At 42.5% G+C, this 22,317-nt stretch overlaps 1 protein-coding gene across 6 annotated transcripts in view; it reads left to right on the forward strand.

Moving 5' to 3' along the window:
* Positions 1 to 22,317, forward strand: part of LOC140212421 (RNA-binding motif, single-stranded-interacting protein 3) — a 1,294,896-nt gene that overhangs the window by 580,832 nt on the left and 691,747 nt on the right. For 2 of the 6 annotated variants that reach the window (XM_072283189.1, XM_072283190.1), the window contains exon 1: positions 15,920 to 16,441. The exons of 3 other annotated variants lie outside the window; for them this stretch is intronic. In XM_072283189.1, coding sequence (XP_072139290.1) covers positions 16,367 to 16,441 — 75 coding nt within the window. In that variant the 5' untranslated portion in view covers positions 15,920 to 16,366. Of the gene's footprint in view, positions 1 to 15,919; positions 16,442 to 17,255; positions 17,733 to 22,317 lie in introns of those variants that run through there. One more of the 6 variants, XM_072283185.1, reaches the window with a different exon arrangement.

Below are 22,317 nucleotides of genomic sequence, written 5' to 3' on the forward strand. Positions count from 1 at the left end.
TACTCAAATGTTAAATATACAATAACTTTCACTTTCATTTTATTGTCATATTTTGCCATTCATTTATTATTATACACTGGTTATGATCAGAATCAGAATCAAGTTTAATATCACTGAGATATGTTGTTGAATTTGTTGTTTTGCATCAGCAGTACAGTGCAATAACATAAAATATTTATTTATTTCTTGAGATACACCGTGGAATAGGCCCTTCTTGTCCTTTGAGCTGTGGCACCCAGCAAGCCCTTATTTAACCCTAGCTTAATCATGGGACAATTTACCAATTAACTTACTTACTGGAACATCTTTGGACCGTGGGAGGAAATCAGAGCACCCGAAAGAAATCCACAAGGTCACAGCGAGAACATATAAATTCCTTACAGACAACAGCGGGAATTCAGCCTGGGTCACTGGTACTGTAAAGCCCTGTGCTAACCACTATGCTAATACTACAAATTACAGCAAGAAATACATTAAGAGCTTCTGGAGATTTCATATGTCACCAAAGATTCTGGCAAATTTCTACAGGTGTACTGTGGAGAGCATTCTGACTGGATGCATCACCGTCTGGTATGGTGGGGCTAGTGCAAAGGATGGGAAAAAGCTGCAGAGATTTGTAAGCTCAGTCAGCTCCATCATGGGCACCAGCCTCCCCAGCATCAAGGACACCTTCATCAAGAAGGCAGGATCCACCACTGAGGACCCCCATCACCCAGGACATGTCCTCTTCTCATTGCTACTATTAGGGAAGGAGGTACAGAAACCTGAAGGCACACACCCAGTGCTTTAGGAACAGCTTCTTCCCCTCTGCCATCAGATTTCTGAACGGACAGTGAACCCATGAAAACTACCTCACTTCTTTTAGCACTACTTGTTGATTTTTTAATATATTTTTTGTAACTTATATTGTGAATTAAAGCTGCAGAGTTGTTAAATTCTTTTCCAAAAATGAACCTAACGGTATTTGACATTCAGTTGGTTGTTGACTGTTCAGTGCCATCTTTGCTGCGAGAAACCAAAGCTGCGATAGAATCTGTTTAACTGTGCTTGTAGTTGCAGACTCTGGCCACCTAATGTTGCTGTGGAGCAGACGAACTCTGTAGTGTCAGCAATCAGCCATGTTGTAGGAGAGGCTGGAAAGACTTGCAATTAGCTTTGTAAGGAAATCAATCACCCCAACGGCGTTTGCTCCTGGTGTCAATCTGCTTTGTGTGCTACCTGCTGACAGCATAGTGCAACTCTTGGTTACAACTACCACAGAATTTCTGCTGCTTCTGCATTCAGTACTTGCTCACCCTTTCCACCCCTTTTGTTACCCACACCTGCATTTCCTCAAAGGTCAATGAGTCATAGAGTAGAGCAGCACAAAACAAGCCCTTTGGCCCATCTAGTACATGCTGAACTATTAATCTGCCTAACCATATTGACTTACACCCAGACCATAGCCCTCCATATCCTTCCCATCCATGTCTGTGATTTGTCCTATCATTTTCCCCGCAGTCTACCACTTCCTTGGCCTGATGTGACCTCCAAAATAGACCAACAATTTGTTCCTGGAAATACATTTCCCCTTCTCCCCTTGCACCCCTCCAATATTTCCCTCTACCGATTTCACATAACTCCACCTTGAGCTTCCAAATACATTTTTTTGTTTATATCCCTTTTACCACTTATTTTGGTTTAGACCATAAGACAGAGAATCAGAATTAGGTCACTCAGCCCACTGGGTCTTCTCCATCATTCTATCCTGCAGATGTATTAACCTCTCAACTCCAGTCTCCTGCCTTCTGCCTGTAACCTTTGCCCTGACTAAGCAAGAACCTATCAAACACTGCTTGAAATACACCCAATGACTTGGCCTCCACAGCCGTCTGTGGCAATGAATTCCACAGATCCATCACACTCTGGCTAAAGAAATTCCCCTTTATCTCTGTTCTAAAGGGATGTCCTTGTATTCTGAAGCTGTGCCTTATGATCCTAGACGCCCCCGCTACAGGAAACATTTCCTATATTGTGACACTTCCTCTGCCGGATGTGACCTCCAAAACAGAGTTCTGGAAATGCATTTCCCCTTCCTCCTCAAAATATTTCACATTTATCCATTTCACAAAACTCCATTTTGTGCTTCCAAATAAAGTTTGCATCCATTTTCCCACATAATTCGGTTTAATTTCTCATCCATTTTAATATCTTTTTATATGCCTCTCTAATCTTGTCTCTGTTACCAGCTGGTGGCATAGGACATCAGCCGGTCTTCGGGGCGAGAGGTCTCGAGTTCGAATCTGGCCGGCTGCCTTGCACACTCTCCATTCGTGCCTGGGTTGAGTGTCGAGCTAACAACTTGAGCTCGTTAAAAAAAAAGCCTGGACAGGGATGGGCTCCGCCAGGTTTCAGATGCCCAAGACATGCCGTACGATGAGCATACTAAAAAAGCTTGTCATGATGGTGTCCCGATGACTCCACCGGGAGTTAAGGGCACACACACACAATCTTATCTCTATAATACTTGCTTGTTCCTTTTTATCTATTCTCTCCCTTCCTTCCTCCAGCCCTGTTCTTCTTCTAGATCCCTTGCCCATCCTTGTTCTCCATCTTCTCTTTCTGATTCAGATTCTCAATCCTCACTTCCCTCTACTCCAACCTCATTGGGGCTAAACAGCTTCTCTCTTGTTCCATCATCCATTGATATGCTAACCACTCTTGACCTGATGAACGATGTTGATCTTGTATCTCTTTTGTCACCATGGGAGACCAATGAAAAATGTGGAGTGGCTCGGTAGCATTGTGATTAGCGCAATACTTTACAATGCCAGTGATCTCCAATTGGTGTTCAATCCGTCTGTAGGGAGTTTGTATGTTCTCTCCGTTTGTTTCCTCCCTGGAGCATAGAAGAATGAGGGGAGATTTGTTAGAGGTATATAAAATTATGATGGGTATAGATAGAGTGAATACAAGCAGGCTTTTTCCACTGAGGCAAGGGGCGAAAAAAACCAGAGGACATGGGTTAAGGGTGAGGGGGAAAAAGTTTAAAGGGAACATTGGGGGGGCTTCTTCACACAGAGAGTGGTGGGAGTATGGAATGAGCTGCCAGACGAGGTGGTAAATGCGGGTTCTTTTTTAACATTTAAGGATAAATTGGACAGATACATGGATGGGAGGTGTATGGAGGGATATGGTCTGTGTGCAGGTCAGTGGGACTAGGCAGAAAATGGTTCGGCACAGCCAAGAAGGGCCAAAAGGCATGTGTCTGTGCTGTAGTTTCTATGGTTTCTACAGTGATCCGGTTTCCTCCCACAGTCCAAAGACGTACTGGTTGGTAGGCTCATTGGTCATTGTAAGTTGTCCCGTGATAAGACTAGGTTTAAATCAGGGGTTACTGAGCAGCTTGAAAAGCCAGGATTGCCTATTCCGTGCAGTGTCTCAATAAATTTAAAAAAAATTCTCCCCATGCATGAGTTTCCTCCAGGTACTCTGGTTTCCTCCTACATTCCAAAGATGTATGGGTAGGGTTAGTGAGTTGTGGTCATGCTGTGTTGGCACCAGAAGCTTGGGCTGCCCCCAATGAATCATTTCACTCTATATTTCAATGTACATATGACATATAAAGCTAATCTCTAAATCTTTATCTTTATCTGACGCAGAAACACTCTCTTGATCCACTGTTTTTCTCCATGATGAAGGAACTCCAGTGGCCTCTCCAGTATTGTGAATGACTGAACATATAGGAGTGGGGTTACACGTGGGTTTCCAAACAAGAGAAAATCTGCAGATGCAGGAAATCCAAACAATACACACAAAATATTGGAAGAGCTCAGCAGGCCAGGCAGCATCTATGGAAAAAAAAGCACAGTTGACATTTCGGGCTGAGACCCTTGGGTCTCGGCCTGAAATATCAACTGTACTTTATTCCATAGATGCTGCCTGGCCTGCTGAGTTCCTCCAGCATTTTGTGTATGTGACAGGTGCATTCCTTTTACTATCATCGTGTCTTACCTCACCGGGGTTACACTTGCTTTCAACTCTCACCACAGAGATATGGTATGATACGTAGCTGGATCTGAATGCCAAGGAAACACCAAGTGGGCATCGCCGTAGCGGTTAGCACATCACGTTACTGTACCGGTGACCTGGGTCTGTAGGAAGTTTGTACATTCTCCCTGTGATGGGGTGGGATTCATCCAATCCGGTTTCTTCCCACCTTCAAAAAGGCAAACCAGATATTAGGCTAATTGGTCACATGGGTGTAATTGGACAGCGTGGTCTCATCGGACCAGAAGAGCCTGTTACCGTGCTGAATCTGCAGAGTATTGAAAATCCATGGGTGGTAGCCATATTGGAATTGGAAAGCTCTATCACAACAAATTCTCCGCATCCGTAGGTAACACAAGACCGTAAGTCCAAAAGACATAGGACCAGAACTTGCAGCTCCACCATTTCATCATGGCTGATTTATTATCCCTCTAACTCCATTCTCCTGCCTTCTCTCTATAACCCTTGATATCCTTACTAATCACGAAGCTATCAACCTCCATTTTAATAAGACTCAGAAAAGTTAAAAAAAATGTTGCAGAGTAACACACACGCAAAGTGCTGGAGGAACTCAACAAGTCAAGCAGAGGCTAGGGTGAGGAATAAACAGTCAGCATTTTGGGCTGAGACCTTTCATCAGGAATGGAAAGGAAGTAGGGAGAAGCGATAAAACGAAGGTGGGGAGAGGGAGGAGGGTACAAGCTGGCAGGTGATAGGTGAAATCAGGAGAGGGGGAAGGTGACACACATCAAAGTTGCTGGTGAACGCAGCAGGCCAGGCAGCATCTCTAGGAAGAGGTACAGTCGATGTTTCGGGCCGAGACCCTTCATCAAGACTAACTGAAGGAAGAGCTAGGGGGAAGGTGGGTGTCTGCGGGAGGGGGGATGAAGTGAGGCATTGAGAACATGAAGATGGTAAAGGGCTGAAGAAGAAGGAATCTTATAGGAGAGGGGAGTGGACCATGGGAGAAAGAAAAGGAGGAAGGGCACCAGAGAGAGGTGATGGGCAGGTGAAGAGAAGAGAAGGGGTGAGAGAGGAACAAGAATAGGGAATGAAAAACGAGAGAATGGGAAGGGGAGAGAAATTACCAGAACTTACAGAAATTGAGGCCCTAGAGTTATTTTTAGCAATTTTGTTGTGAATAATAACATCATTTCCAGGATGTCCATTTGTTTGACTAGCATGTGAGTTGTAGTTAAAATATAGTAGACTGTGGGGAAAAATAATGATCTCAAGGTAAACATGCAAAACTTCTGTAAGTATAATCAGGTATTTAAAAATATAATTATTTGCATTTATATTCTGAACACTGTGTGCCATCCAAACTGAAAACAGTGACCTGGATATATAGAGGTGACCTACATTCCACCGAGTTCTCTGATTCTGGTTTTTATGATTTGTGAATTATCAGTCATAATCTACAGTACCTGCCTGGAGTACAACTGACTTCTGGTGGTTTCTACAGTCAGTAGCCAGTTTATTAGATACCGCCTGTACTTAATAAAGTGGCCACTGAGTGTATGTCTATGGTCTTCTGCAGCTGCAACCCATCCACTTCAATTTCCGACATGTTGTGCATTAAGAGATGCTGTTCTGCACACCACTGTTGTAGTGCATAGTTCTTTCAGTTACTTTTCTGTCAACTTGAACCAGTCTGGCCAATCTCCTCTGACCGCTCTCATTAACAAGGCGTTTCACCCACAGAAGTGCCACTCACTGGATTTTGTTTTTAATTTTTCACATACTAGGGACACAATTATACCCTCAGTTCTAATCAACAAGCTCCAAAATCTGGGCTTCTGTACCTCCCTCGGCAACTGGATGCTGGAGTTCCTCACCAGGAGACCACAGTCTGTGCAGATTGGAAGTAACATCTCCACCTCACCGACAATCGTCACTCAGGGATGTGTAGAGCCCACTGTTCTACTCTCTCTACACCCATGACTGTGTGGTTAGGCACAGCTCAAAGGCCATCTATAAATTTTCTCATGACGTAACTATTGTTGGCAGAATTTCAGGTGGTGACAAGGAGATTTACAAGAATGAGGTAGTGAAACCACAAAGAAGAGAAAATCTGCAGATGCTGGAAATCTGAGCAACACACATAAAATGCTGGAGGAACTGAGCAGGCCGGGCTACATCTATGAAAAAAAGTACGGTGGACGTTTCGGGCTGAAACTCTTTGGCAGGACTGTCGATGTTTCGGGCCGAGGTAGATCAGCCGGTGGAGTAGTGTCACAACAATAACTTTGCACTCAATGTCAGGAAGACCAAGGAAATGATTGTGGACTTCAGGAGGGGGAATTTGAGGGAACACACATGAGTCCCCATCGAGGGATCAACAGAGGAAAGGGTGAGCCGTTTGTCAACATCTAGGAGGATCTATCCTGGGCCCAACATATTAATACAATTGTAAAGAAGGCACAACTGCGGCTATATTTCATTAGGAGTTTGAGATTTGGTGTGTCACCAGTGGCACAGATATACCGTGGAGAGCATTCTAACTGGCTTCATCGCCATCTGGAATGGAGGGGCCACTGCACCAAATTGGAAAACGCCGCAAAACGATGTAAATTCAGCCAGCTCCATCACGGGCAGCAGTCTCCCCAGCACTGAGGAACCTTCAAAAGGTGGTGCCTCAAAAAGGTGGCGTCCATCATTAAGAACCCCCATCACCTATGACATGCCCTTTTCTCATTGCTACCGTCAAGGAGGAGTTACAGGAACCTGAAGACACACACTCAATGTTCTCAGTGTTTCAGGAACACCTGCTTACCCTCTGCCATCAGAACCATGTGCAATACCTCACTATTTTTCCTCTCTTTTTGTACTACTTATTATATACAGTATGTATGTATATGTATGTGTGTGTATATATATATCTAATGAAATTTCACTGTTATCTATTGCAATGTATTGCTGCTGTAAAACAACAAATTTCATGACGTTTGCCAGTGATTTTCTACCTGATTCTGATGCTTACTGTGGTATGTGAAAATCCCAGGAGATCAGCACTTTCTGAGATACTCAAACTACACTGTCTGGCACCAACAATCATTCCACAGTCAAAGGCATCTATTTCATTTGAAGTCAAAGTTATTTCTTCCCCAGAGTGATGTTTGGTCTGAACAACAACTGAATTTCTTGAGCACGTCTGCATGCTTTTGTGGACTGAGATGCTGCCACGTGATTGGCTGATTAGATATTTGCATTAACGAGCAGGTGTACAGATGTACCTAATAAAGTGGCCACTGAGCATATGGTGTTGCAGTGGAAGATTTCTGTACTTGAACTTTTTTATCAACTTATCATCATCATTATGCACCGTGTCGTATGACATGGGCCTTCGTGGTCTTTCCGTGACCATGATTGTTCTTAGCAATTTTTTCTACAGAAATAGTTTGCCATTGCTTTCTTGGGGGCAGTGTCTGTACAAGATTGTCTGCCTGGTGTCAGTGGTCACATAACCAGGACTTGTGATATGCACCGGCTGCTCATATGACCATCCACCACCTGCTGCCAAAGCTTCATGTGACCCTGATCGGGGGGGGGGGGGGGGGGAGCTAAGCAGGTGCTACATCTTGCCCAAGGGTAGTGGAGGGAAAAATCGCCTTTCCCCTCCTTTCTTCCTTTGGTAGAGACGTATCTTCACCCCACAATTTATGTTGTCAACTGCTTAGTGAAAATGACAGTAGAAATCTGTTTTATTTATTGAGCAACAATCATCTGCAAATTGCTTGTTAACTATTAGAATCTCACTACATTTCAGGCGCGACTTGACACCCGTGCTTGTCGTGTAAATCAGAATGCCAGTTACACCTTTGTTTTCACTTCAATAATGATCTAGTGTGTGCCTCATTCATAGTTGAATTGCTTGACATGTTTAAATTAATTAGCACTATTGATGTTCAAGGAGTAAAATCAGATTTTGACAGTGATTTCTCCTTAATTACCTTACTATTTCATGAAAATTTAGCAATTTGTTTAACAACCATTTTGTGTTAGGTCAGCGTGGCAGAACATTGCAATCTTTTAATAGTCTGAATATCTAAATGGTTTCAATATTTTTAAAAGCAAGTATTTGTTGTGATACCTTCATCAAAGCCATTCCTATTTGTTTCTCTCCCCAGTCAATTGTAATAGGTAGCAATCTAGATAATTGTCCAAACAATTGAGCTGTTGACTGGATGCAGTCAGTGACAGTCAGTGACTGTCTTCTCATTTCTGGGCATTGTCTGCTGCACAGTCCAATAAAACACTGAAAATTTTAGCTTTCATGAATATGAAAAGCCTGCAGAAAGTGGTGGATACTGCTCAGTCCATCATAGGCAATGTCCTCCCCACCATTGACTACGTTTACACGGAGCACTGCCACAAGGAAGAAGCATCCGTCATCAAGGACCCTCGTCATCCATGCTCTCTTCTTGTTACTACCTTCAGGGAAGTGGTACAGGAGCCTTTGGCCCCACACCACTAGGTTCAAGAACAGTTATTACCCTACACCATCAGGCTCCTGAACTGGTGCGAATAACTCCATTCACCTCAGCAATGATCTGACCCCACAACCTATTGACTATTGACCAGGGGTCCCCAGCCTTTTCTATGCCATGGACTGACTGACTGACTGAGGCCGCCGTTGGTCAAAGTTGACTGTGGATATTACATTCTGGTGCCTAGATATTCAAGCCTGGGCAGTACGATAAGGAGAGCAGCTGTTGCCCATGTAGCAAGCTCCCCCTCTCCATGCATCTGATGAACCCAAAGGAACGGCAGAGACCGATACAATTTGGTACCAGCAGCATCGCAGGAGTTGCCAGTCAGCATTGAACTCAACATAGGACTGCCTTAGGGACCCCAGCTCTGGATTTTTTTTCTTGGGGCTTTCTCCCAAAGTCTTCCTCATAAGCGGGTAGAGCCGCGAGGCAGGGGAGGTTTGAGATCAGAGTTTTCCTTCTCCTTGATGAACTGCCAACCAAGGCTGATGAGCCCCATCTGCCTGAAGCGACTGGCTTTAAGGCACCAGCAACCTCCCTTTGCCCCTTCTCCTGTCGGAAGAAACGGTTCCGCTGGGCTTAGTAGCTAAGCCACACATGGCCAGGAGCTAAACTTGGGTGTCAGAGGCAATTTGAGTCATACACCATTGGGAGCATCTAATAGGCAGTGGGAGCTTGTCCCTATTACCACCCCTGGCTATAACAGCCTTAAAGAACCTTATGCCATAGACCCCTACCATTAATTGGGGGGACTATGGACTCAGGTTAGGAACCCCTGCTATAGACATTACAAAGGACTCTACAACTCAGTTTTATTTATTTACTTTTAAAAATTATTTGCACAAGTTTTCATCTTTTGCGTATCAATAGTATTTCTTGATTGTTCTGTAAAGGCCTGCATTGAAAATGAGTCTCAGGGTAGTGTATGGTGATATATACATACTTTGATAATGAATATCCTTTGATCTTTAAATACGTGGTAAGATCCATCTCAGGTTTTCTTTGCGGTGCACGCAACCAATCTGAGCTGATTAACTAGAGAGATGATGGAAGCAAGATACTTGCTTTGTTTTCATATACAGAGTTGCTGCCACTTTGTGCTTTTTCCTCCCCTATCCCCACATCTTCTTGCACTGACTTTTCATCTATTTTTCCAGTCCTGATGAAGGGTCTCGGCCCAAAACATCGACTGTTTATTCATTTACATAGACACTGCCTGACTTGTTGAGTTCCTCCAGCGTTTTGTGTGTTTTGTCTTGGATTTCCAGCATTTGCACGTTTTCTTGTGTTTGTGTGTAACAGCGAAGCTCGATGGAGATCTTGTCTCTGATGTTTGTGCCTTGTTTGCTAGATGCTGAAAAGTGTATATATCTCTGTCATAAAGTCTATACTTTCTCAGAATTTCTGTATTTATGCTTTGTGCCCTCCTTTATGTCAGTCTGTCAGTTGCTATCCAGGCCATGCCATCTTTTCACAAGTACTGTCACACAGGAAGTACAGAAACCTGAAGTCCCACAGCACCAGATTCATGAACAGCTACTTCCCTTCAAACATTTGATTCTTAAACAATTGGTAAAACCTTCATCACTACAGTTTAGCAACACTATGGTCACGGTTTATTCCTCTCCATGGATGCTGCCTGACCTGCTGAGTTCCTCAGTATTTTGTGTTAGTATGATCACTGATCGCATTGTACTAAAAATGTTTTATCATTCTAATTGTATTCTTTCTTGTAAAACATGTATAATTTATATTTAATTCATGTTCCTCTTGTGGCTGTTGCTTGTATGATGCTATGAGAACCCTACAGAAAATCCTGGCAATTCTGGACAATGTTTCTCACCTTCTGCATGCCACCTTGGCTGAACAGAGGAGCACATTTAATAATATACTAAGACAACCGCGCTGCTCTAAAGAGTGCTATCTGAGGTCATTCTTACCTTTGGCCATTAGGCTCTTAATAAATCAACCTATAGCCGGGGAAATGATGAATCCCCCGTTATATTGTTTGAGGTAACTTATTCTTTAATCTTTTTTACTTCTTTTCTAATATTTGTATATCTGTACACATGTAATGCTATTGTAACACTGTAATTTCCTTTGGGATCAAAAAGGTGATCTGTCTTTATATCTACGCAAACATGAGAAAATCTGCAGATGCTGGAAATTCAAGCAACACACACAAAATGCTGGTGGAATGCAGCAGGCCAGGCAGCATCTATAGGAAGAAGTACAGTCAACGTTTCTGGTCGAGACCCTTCGTCAGGACTAATGGAAAAAAGAGATAGTAAGAGATTTGAAAGTGGGAGGGGGAGGGGGAGACCCGAAATGATAGGAGAAGACAGGAGGGGGAGGGATGAAGCCAAGATCTGGGAAGTTGATTGGCAAAAGGGATACAAGGTTGGAGAAGGGGGAGTATCATGGGACGGAAGGCCTTGGAAGAAAGAAAGGGGGAGGGGAGCACCAGAGGAAGATGGAGAACAGGCAGGGAGTTATTGTGAGAGGGAAAGAGAAAAAAAAATAATAAATTAGGGATGGGGTAAGAAGGGGAGGAGATGGGTTAAATCAATGTTCATGCCATCAGGTTGGAGGCTACCCAGACGGAATATAAGGTTTTGTTCCTCCAACCTAAGTGTGGCTTCATCTCGACAGTAGAAGAGGCCATGGATTGACATATCGGAATGAGAATGGGACGTGGAATTAATGTGTGGCCACTGGGAGATCCTGCTTCCTCTGGTGGACAGAGTGTAGGTGTTCAGCAAAGCAGTCTCCCAATCTGCATCGGGTCTCATCAATATATACAAGGCCACACCGGGACCACCGGATACAGTATATCACCCCAGCAGACTCACAGGTGAAGTGTCGCCTTACCTGGAAGGACTGTTTGGGGCCCTGAATGGTGGTGAGGGAGGAAGTGTAAGGGCATGTGTAGCACTTGTCCCGCTTACAAGGATAAGTGCCGGGAGGGAGATTGGTGGGAAGGGATGGGGTAACGAATGGACAAGGGAGTCGCGTAGGGAGCGATCCCTGTGGAAAGCGGGGCGGGGGGGGAGGGAAAGATGTGCTTGGTGGTGGGATCCCGTTGTAGGTGGCGGAAGTTACAGAGAATTATATGTTGGACACGGAAGCTGGTGGGGTGGTAGGTGAGGACAAGAGGAACCCTATCCCTTGTGGGGTGGCGGGAGGATGGGGTGAGGGCAGATGTGTGTGAAATGAGAGAAATGCATTTGAGGGCAGAGTTGATGGTGGAGGAAGGGAAGCCCCTTTCTTTAAAAAAGGAAGACATCTCCTTCATTCTGGAATGAAAAGCCTCATTCTGAGAGCAGATGCGGCGGAGACAGAGGAATTTGGAGAAGGGGATAGCATTTTTACAAGTAACAGGTTGGGAAGAGGAATAGTCTAGGTAGCTGTGAGAGTCCGTGGGCTTATAGTAGACATCAGTAGATAAGCTGTCTCCAGAGATGGAGACAGAGAGATCAAGGAAGGGGAGGGAGGTGTCGGAAATGGACCAGGTAAATTTTAGGGCAGGGTGGAAGTTGGAGGCAAAGTTGATGAAGTCAACAAGCTCAGCATGCATGCAGGAAGCAGCGCCAATGCAGTCATCGATGTAGCGAAGGAAAAATGGGGGACAGATACCAATATAGGCTTGGAACATGGACTGTTCCACAAAGCCAACAAAAAGGCAGGCATAGCTGGGACCCATACGGCTGCCCATGGCTACACCTTTAGTTTGGAGGAAGTGGGAGGAGCCAAAGGAGAAATTATTAAGAGTAAGGACTAATTCCGCTAGACGGAGGAGAGTGGTGGTAGAGGGGAACTGGTTGGGTCTGGAATCCAAAAAGAAATGGAGAGCTTTGAGACCTTCCTGGTGGGGGATGGAGGTATATAGGGACTGGACATCCATGGTGAAAATAAGACGATGGGGGCCAGGGAACTTGAAATTATTGAAAAACTCCAGAGCGTGAGAAGTGTCACGAACATAGGTGGGAAGGGATTGAACAAGGGGGGATAAAACAATGTCGAGGTATGCAGAAATTAGTTCGGTGGGGCAAGAGCAAGCTGAAACAATGGGTCTACCTGGACAGGCAGGTTTGTGGATCTTGGGTAGGAGGTAGAAACGGGAAGTGCGGGGTGTGGGAACTATGAGGTTGGTTCCTGTTTCTACCTCCTACCCAAGATCCACAAACCTGCCTGTCCAGGTAGACCCATTGATTCAGCTTGCTCCTGCCCCACCGAGCCATTTCTACATACCTCGACATTGTTTTATCCCCTCTTGTTCAATCCCTTCCCACCTATGTTCGTGACACCTCTCACGCTCTGGATTTTTTCAATAATTTCAAGTTCCCTGGCCCCCATCGTCTTTATTTTCACCATGGATGTCCAGTCCCTATATACCTCCATCCCCCACCAGCATTATTTTTATTCTCTCTCTGTCCCTCTCGCAATAACTCCTTGCCTGTTCTCCATCTTCCTCTGGTGCTCCCCTCCCCCTTTCTTTCTTCCAAGGCCTTCCGTCCCATGATACTCCCCCTTCTCCAGCCTTGTATCCCTTTTGCTAATCAACTTCCCAGATCCTGGCTTCATCCCTCCCCCTCCTGTCTTCTCCTATTATTTTGGGTCTTCCCCTCCTCCCTCCCACTTTCAAATCTCTTACCGTCTCTTTTTTCCATCAGTCCTGACGAAGGGTCTCGACCCGGCATGTCGACTGTACTTCTTCCTATAGATGCTGCCTGGCCTGCTGCGTTCCACCAGCATTTTGTGTGTGTTGCTATCATTATATCCATCTATCTATCTATCTTGTGCAAATGACAATAAACTCAACTTTGACTTATGTAATCAGGAAAGTCTAAAATTTACCTGGCACCAGACTAATGCTCATTGTCTTAGATTTAAGATGTTAGAACTGCCATGTCAGTACCAAGGAGTGGAATCTAGAGAAGTAATGACAACATCTGGACAGGGGAGGCTTCATACACGTCCATTTGTGTGTGGGCTTTCGCTGGAGAAGGGCTGTTTCATGGAGTGTTCAGATGTCTTAGCAAACTGTTTGCTGCCACCCAGCACACATGTGCACCCTGTCTGAAAGCTCTGCCACCTCCAACCCCCCCACCCCACCCCATACTCCCTGACTCACAAACACTCTCTCATCCTTCACTGGTCACTATTCATTTTTTATTGCAGTCGTTTCACATTTTTATACTTTTTTTTGTAAAAGTGCAAGTAACATTATATTGACTGACACAAACGTGCACCTCACACTGTATATCAACTTGACAATCTCCAGGCCATACCATTCAGGGACTTGTGCAAATTTTAATTTGTGACTGTATGTGCTGGGTCATAACTATATGTGCTGTGATTATACACTTGTGTGTGTTTTCCATCTTGGCTACAGAGGAACGATATTTTGCTTTGCTGTATACATGTGTATCGTTAAATGACAATAAACTTCAACTTGAACTAGAACTTGGTTTGTTGACAACTATCTGCATGTTGTGATCCAGTGTTTAAATTACATTCACAAAGCATTTTAGATGGAGCAATTTGGGAAATCAGATTTACTTTCTTGATCCTTGTTACAGACAATCGTTTTGCAACCTGTTTTGATGGGTACTGGCCTTTAATACTCAGATAGTTAATCTAAATTTGCTTTCAAATTCCTTGCATTTTTCCCCCAAATGTTTATTCCATTTTCAAAATTATGGAACAGAACCCAATAAGACTGATCATTAAAATTTTAAAAAATCTACAGATGCTGGAAATCTGAAATATAAACAGAAAAAGCTGGAATCATTCAGATCAGGCAGAAATAGAAATAGAGTTATGTTTTGGGTTTTTCAAAGTTCAGAGTAAATTTATTACCAAAGTTCAAATACATCACCCTGGGATTAATTTTCTTGCAAGCATTCAGAATAGAATGAAGAAATAAAATAGAATCAGTGAAAAACTATACACAAAAACTGACAAAAAACAATGTGCAAAAGAAGGGAAATTGTGCAAATACAAAAAAGCCAAATAATTATAATAAAAAAGTAACTAAATAAATAACACTGAGAACATGAGTTGTAGAATCCTTGAAAGTGAGTTTGTAGGTTGTGGAATCAGTTCAGTGTTGAGATGAGTGAAGTTATCCACACTGGTTCAGGAGTCTGAGAGTTGAAGGACAATAACAATTCCGACATAACTGTTGCTGGATATCTACTATTTAGACAACTCTTTTTTTTTTTGTTTTTCAGCCTGATGCTGCAAAATGATTTAAATCAACACACATCAAATGTTTTGTATTTTCATTATACACTTTTTAAAGAAATATTGAGAAAATTGCAAGTTTTCAGATCGTGCATGTTACATTCAGATGACCCAGTGACAATACCTTTTGATGGGATTCACATTCCCCTTTAAGCTCAAATTCTACCTATTGCATGACAGTAAAAATAATCACTTTTTACCCAGCCATACATGTGCTCTGTTTTAATTAAATTGCCACAACATACATTTAAAATTCAGTAAATCAGAATCAAAGGAGATTCTGCAAATGCTGGAAATCCAGAGCAACACACGCGTTGTGCTGGAGGAACTCAGCAGGTCAGGCAGCATCTATGGAGGGGTATGAGCAGTCGACGTTTAGGTCCGAGATTCTTCATCTTGACCTGACGTCTCAGACCTCCAGTTTCAAGAAGTTCGTTCCCTTCAAGCATCCAGTTCCTAACCCAATCGACAAACCCTGCATCACTACAGTTCAGCAATACTATGGCCACTGTTTATTCCTCTCCATGGATGCTGCCTGACCTGCTGAGATCCTCAGCATTTTGAGTGTGTTGTTTTAAATTCAGCAGTATCGACTGTAAATCGGAAACATCGGATTTCTCCTCAACTTTTTAAAAGGTTAAGTTCTCCAGTGTTCAGATCACCGCCTTCACTCAATATGTGGCCCGTCTGCGCTTTATTTTCACATTTTCACCATTTTGCTGGTGAAACAGAATAAAGCCGGAAAAGTCACGAGAAGCACAGGAAACTTCATTTTTAAACACAACTTAATTCAAAGTAACACCATTTTGCCGACCCTGTAATTGGCCGGAGGTCTTTTTCATCCACAAAAGGTGAAACTTTTTGCGAGGGCCGTCGGATTTAGTACTTCATTATTTTAGTTATGATTGGCCTATTGTAAAAGTACTTAGCATTCAAGTGAGATGGCAGAATGAATTGGACTCCTGCCTGCATCAGTCTGAATGCAGGCTATTTCTTGGAGGAAACACTGCAGCCTTCTGGACTGCGTCTGTCTCTCGAGGGAGAGGCTGCCGAAGTCCCACCCACCAGCGAGAAGGAGAAGGAGGAGGAGGAGGAGGAGGAGGAAGAGGAGGAGGGGTGGAGGGGGGGTGGGGGTTGAATGAAAGACAAGACAAGCCCTAAACACCATGTCACTCCGTGAAGGAGATATCAGCAACAAGGCTGGAAAGCTGGTGGAAGCACGGAAGGTTTAGGAGGAAGCCGGGACTGCAGTGATTTTCAGCCCGCTCTCTTCCTCATCTTTCAAAGTAATTGGAGTTGCTGAGGGCAGTATCAACTGACATTTTTGGCATTCACACTTTGATCAAATAGCGAGGATTGTATACCCTTTTTTTTTAAATAGAGGAAGGACAAGCACCGGCAGAACTCCCGGATCCAAAGGAGAAAAAAAAACCTTTCAGCTGTATTTAAACTGGCAAACAGCAGAAGGCAGAGGAGTCCCGAAAGCCTCATCAGTCACTGACACTGTCAGGAATAGTGGTTTAAGAGGAAGAAGGGCCTGGGGCACTACACGCTGTCAGCGAGTTCCCTGCATCGGAGATAAAGATTCCATCTTCATGGGCAAACGCTTGGAACAGCAGCCAATGTACCCTCAGTACACCTATTATTACCCTCATTATCTCCACACAAAGGTACCGTATGCAAACAGTCTGCCTGCGTCTGTATGTGTCTGTCTTTTGCTCTGTTTGTACATATATATTTATGTACTTATTGAATGATGAATGCCAAGCCAACTACAGAGGACCGTGAATTATGTTCCGTTTTTCCCCTCTCTTGAGCAGTGTCCTGCAGGCAAACTATTAGACGAAATAGGTACTTGAAAGAGAAAGCTCTGTTATTATAGATTGCCTGTTTATAGGATTAGCACTTTTTAAATGAAGCTAACTGAAACCTTTTAATGGCCCTTTTTATGAAAGCTAGAGAGATCTAATTTTATAAATTTGCCCTGCTCTTTATTGAAGTACAGTTGATTCTCCGGGTGACATGTCATTTACCTGTTAGTTGAACTGCCGAGAAGGCCTACGCGCTTTGCTTTTCTTTCCCTCTGCTACAAATTTGACCGCAGCTGGTGACACTTTGATTTGGTTTATAATTTTAATGCATTTACTTCCCTGTTGCCAGTGGCAACTCTTTTAGGCAGTGCATATTACATACCGCTTTTGGAAAGTCGGTCTGGCTTTGCTCACTGTACAATCCAGCTGGTTTCCCCCCCCCCCTTCTCTATTATACAGCATTTTACAAGGATTTCCCCCCCCCCCTTCAAGGTCGATTTCCAGAGAATGTGATCTCCGCGAGTGCTCAGTCTACACCCTGTTGGCTGCTTTGGGTTGGTGCTGACTGTTAGTGTCTGCAGTCCTGTATTTAAAACAGGGATTAAAAAAAAATTATATATAGCTGTTAAACGTGAACCGTTTCAATCGCCTTTCTGAGTTCTACTCCCGGTTACCTCTTTTTTTTTAATATCAATATCTGAGAGCAGAGGAGATAGAAAACACGCATTAGAGTCCACAAAGTAACCAAGAACGCATGTTAACAGCGAAGAAGGAAAACATCTGGCTTTTATTAACTGGAGAGCTGGTCATCAGCTCCTGGGCCATTTTAATAATACCAGCGGAGGTCCTCGTTTCGTTGCAATAGTCTGCATTTGAGAGGCGACCTACCCGGCCATCTTCATGGGGATTGGGAGACGACTTCTGACTTAAAAAAAACATACTACTTAATTAGCAACAACAAAAAATAGACTTTGCCATTATTTCTCCTATTGTTATGGCGAAGACCCTAATAGGTACATCGCAAATTTCAATCAACCTGCTGATGGCTGAATTCCAAGTTATTACGTTTTTAAATATTGTGGACAACTACCCCATTTCTTCTGGACATTTGTTAGGCCTCGATCAAATCTTCCTTTTGTACGCTACTTCGGTCAGTGTTGGTAAATACATAACGTTGTTCTTCGACTCCTTTTGATTGAATGCTACTGACAAGCTAAAAACCTGAGAGAGCTGTAGTGCAGCACAGTTTAGACGGTATGGTTTGAATTGTAAGCAACCCGGTTTGCAGAGCTCGATAATAATTTATAATGAAGAACATTGAGTATATCGTTTCACGTGTGTTAAAGGTGCACATTAGAAAATGCCTATCAATCGCTTATTTCTGTAACTGCTTTAGCAGTGTCCCATTGCCCGTGTGAATCTAAAACTATGATTCCATGAAATGATCATTGTCAAGAATTTTATTTTACTGTTGTGAACTATAAAAGCAACTTGAACATGAACCCCTGATTTTAAATGACTTGGGCAGTCTGTAAGATGTTATTAATTGAACCTACAAAGTATGTATCTACATGCAGGACCTATCACTCCTCACTGTGGCCTGTGTGCTGTTTATTGTACACAGTTTGAAGTTTGCTTATGTATTACAGGTAATTTTGTTATTGCTGAACTGAAAGAGGATTCCTCCTCCCCATTTCCAATGAGACTATTTAACTGTGGCTTTACACACTGTAGGTCTGGACTTTTCCTGTTCCAGTTGTGTGATTCACCCTGGTATAATGTGGCAAAGCCAATGATACTTAGTGATTCAAAACAGAATTTAAATTCCCACCAAATTTGTGCTGCATTGTGATTTAATCTCCGGTGATGTATTCTGACATTGGCGTGCTGAAATTTATACAATTTACCTGCCATTAGTAATGTCCATTCAGTAATATCTGTATTTGCAAAGAGGGCATTTGGATTCAGCCATTTTGCAATGTGAACCAAATTCAAAACACGGTGGTCTGAATTGATGGGAATCTTAAGGAGACAGCCATGTTTCTTCTTGGAACCATGCTCATTCCTGCTAAGCAGAGGGGCTGTTTTCATATTTTTCAACTTGTACACATTATTCTATTCTAGAAAGAAATAGGCTATTGTGCCTTGCAACCTTGTGACATTTGTTAATGGCGTCTTGTTTATAGATACCCTGTAATGAAGCCAAATTCACAATCCTCTCACTTTATTATATTACTAAAATATGTCAATGTGCAAACTAATTCCACAATAAACCCAACATCCGAAAGCGGACATGGCTCCCGGCTCTTGATTTGGCCTTTAACGGAAATATTCCAACACATTCTTGTGGAGCTGTATACTGCTTCCTGTGTACTCTCCTGAGTATTGTTTTGGAAAACCTAAACGCAGACTGAAAAGTTATAGGATTGCAATTGTGGTGCCTGTTTTCATAAATTTTGTGTGTTTCAAAGTCAATTTATATTTAAAAAGTGTGTTGCACTATATTCTTGGAATTGCAGAAGATGAGGGTGTGCCCGAGGCCAGTGGTGAATTTGGGGAAAAATACCCCAAGTTGTGCAGACTTTAGACCTCATTTTATTTTTATTTATTGAAAGCCTCAATTTGCAAGATTCGAAAAGAGAATTGAGTGGATTACTTGATTGAGAAAATATACAGAACTTTTAAGAAAAAAATAACGAGTCACTTTTTTTTGTTTTTATCGTATTTACACAGTTTGTCTTCTTTAGCACCTTGGTTGCTTGTCAGTCTTTGTAGTTTTTCATTGATTCTATTGTATTTCTTTGTTCTACTGTGAATGCCTGCAAGAATATGAATTTCAGAGTATGGTGAAACATACATATTTTGATAATAAATTTACTTTGATCTCAAGTTTGCAGGCACTTGTATTTTGAGGTGAGATTAAAAGCAGGAATGCTGATAGAAATGCTGAGCATGCCAGAAAGATATATCTTCAACAAAGGAGCCAAACATCTATAATGTTACCATATCCAAGTATACTGTTGAATGTACTCTGTAACAGCAATATTTTGCATTTAAATTGAATACGATCTGGTCTTTAAGCCTGTGTTCTTGAAAGTGTTAAACCCATACTAACAACCTTTGGTAACGTCTACAAGTTCATTGGCCTCTGGTGTGAAAGCAATCCATCACTATTCCCAGGATGAATCACAGCACTGTGCTCTTTTCCTCCAGATTTCCAAAGTTTGAAACCTTTACAAGGGGTATAGAAAGGATAAATGCAATCAGGCTTCTTTCACTGAGGTTGGATGCAGTTGTAGTTACCTACCTACGAGAAAGATATCAATAAGATTGAAAGAGTGCAGAGAATATTTACAAGGACCTCGGGACCCGAGTTATAGGGAATGGTAGAATAAAGTAAGACATTAATGCCACTTCTTCCACTGCGATTGACTGAGACTGCAACAAGAGGTCACAGTTTAGGGTGAAAGATGAAATATTTAAGGGGAACATCATGGGGAATTTCTCCACACTTAGAGGGTGGTGAGAGTGTGGAATGAGCTACCTGTGGAAGTGGGGGATGCGTTTTCAATTTCAGCACCTAAGGGAAATTTGGATAGGTACACGGGTAAGAAGGTTATGCTCCAGGTGCACATGGGTCCAGGTGCATTTAAATAGTTCGGCATGGGCTAGGTGGGTCGAAGAGCCTGTTTCTGTGCTGTAGTGTTCTATTACTCAATGACTTGCATTGCCCAGAGAAGCTGGAGTCTGACATTGAGAAGTTAGTGAATCAAGGCTGTATGTATTTAAAATTTGAAAGAAAGCACTTGTTGCCTGGTCACCCTGTCTGACAAAATATGTCAGCATATCACTGCTAGATATGATTGAGTTTGACAACCTAAGCCTTTTCAAAGCATAAAATCACTGAAGACTCCCTATTGTCTGCTCATTTCTCAGTCTGATTACTTGTTATCACATTTTCTGAATCCCCTTCTCTGCCATCTGGTCTCACAGAAGGGTCTTGATGCAGGGATTCCAAACAGCAGCCAACCTGACAGGGCTGTGCTACCTTGTATTATTCAGATTGTGTTTAGTGCTGTGCGTAGAACTCGGGTCAGATGGAGGGAGCAATTCATCAAGCAAGCACAAATTTCAAACTGTCTTCTCTAGCCATCTGCAGCTTGGATAGAAGCCAGGGCTGGACAAGGCATAGAGATGCTCTCAAGCTATGTTCTGAATATCACCCATAAAATCTCAGCTCATTACTTCCTGTACTGATATTTCCAGATTCAAACCACTGTCAACTTTGGAAGGTCACTCACTCAGAACTTCTCAAACTGAAGGTTAGATATTAGAAAATAAAATTAGTGTATTAATATACGTAGTAAAATTGATGATAAAGTAGAAATAAAAGAAAGTTTTATTCTCTCAAGCTCCTGTTTATAAAAAAAGATGCAATGGCCAAAATGTGATCTATATATTTGTGTTTGACTTGGGTTTGCTAAGAAAAGAAAGATGCAAATCTTATTTTAATTTCACGTTTTAATCTACATTCAGAAAGCCAGTGAGTGTGAACAGTCTTAAGATGTGAAGGAATTTATACATGTGTACTCTTTCTTGCTGACAGTATATTTGCTGCAAGATTTACAACAGTCAATTAGTTAAGGTAACTAACTCCATAACAACAGCCTTTGGACTCATAACAAGCAGGACTGACCAAGATGAACCGAGATTATTTTTGATGTTAACTAGAGTGAGACATGATAATCCAGAAGGTCTGTTTAGAATCCCAAACTTGACACTGTTGTTTAGGAACCTACCTTGTTGGTTAGTGGGATAGCCTTCAGATTACAATTGTAAATAGGAAAAGTTGGTGAAAAATTGCTTGATATGGAATTTTTCCCAGAAATGAAGGCAATTAATATGGAGTGGAGTTGGAAGTAAAAATGTATCATTAATCAAAGTTTCAGGAATGTATCCAGCCAAGTGACAGGCTAATAAGTTTTTTTCAGCGCTTTTTATGATAATGTTCGAAGTAAAATAAAATGGTGAGGATATTGTTTTTGGGATAATATTATAAGACCGTAAGACATAGGAGCAGAATTAGACCAGCCAATCAAGGGTCTTTTCCATTCCATCATGACTGGTTTATTATCCCCCTCAACCCCATTCTCCTGCCTTCTCCCCATAACCTTTGACACCCTTACTAATCAAGAACTTATCAACCTCTGCTTTAAACATACCCAATGACTTGGACTCCACATTGGAGCCATAGATCTTTGGGTCTTGCCATCAAATAAGCTTTTAATTAGATGGAGTGCTGAACTTTGGAATTAATCCAGAATTTTGCAGAGCCGGTCGTGGCTGAGGTTACAGTGGTGAATGCAGGATAAAGTTGAAAATATTGGCATAGAACGCTGCTTCATTTCATGCTGATGCTTGGTAAACCTATCATTGGGTAACGTTTGTACATATTGGCGACTAGTCGAGATTGGATGAAATGTAGTTCTATAATGTTCACACCTCCACTGTTTTTGTGGCAAACCAACTTTGTGCAGTGTGTTTCTGTAGCCTATGGTGACTACGTTCACTTTGCAGTACTTAACTGTATACTGAGAATATTAGTGTATAGATGTTAATCTTCGCCACAGAGCAGAGTGTCCATCCATTATAAAACTTGGTTAATCAGCTTGCTTTCAAAACTGATAGATAATCCTTGTGGTCAAGGCACCTCATCTAAACAATATGTAGTGTCC

This window comes from Mobula birostris, chromosome 19 (genome assembly GCF_030028105.1).
Source record: "Mobula birostris isolate sMobBir1 chromosome 19, sMobBir1.hap1, whole genome shotgun sequence".
NCBI classification, from domain to species: domain Eukaryota; kingdom Metazoa; phylum Chordata; class Chondrichthyes; order Myliobatiformes; family Myliobatidae; genus Mobula; species Mobula birostris.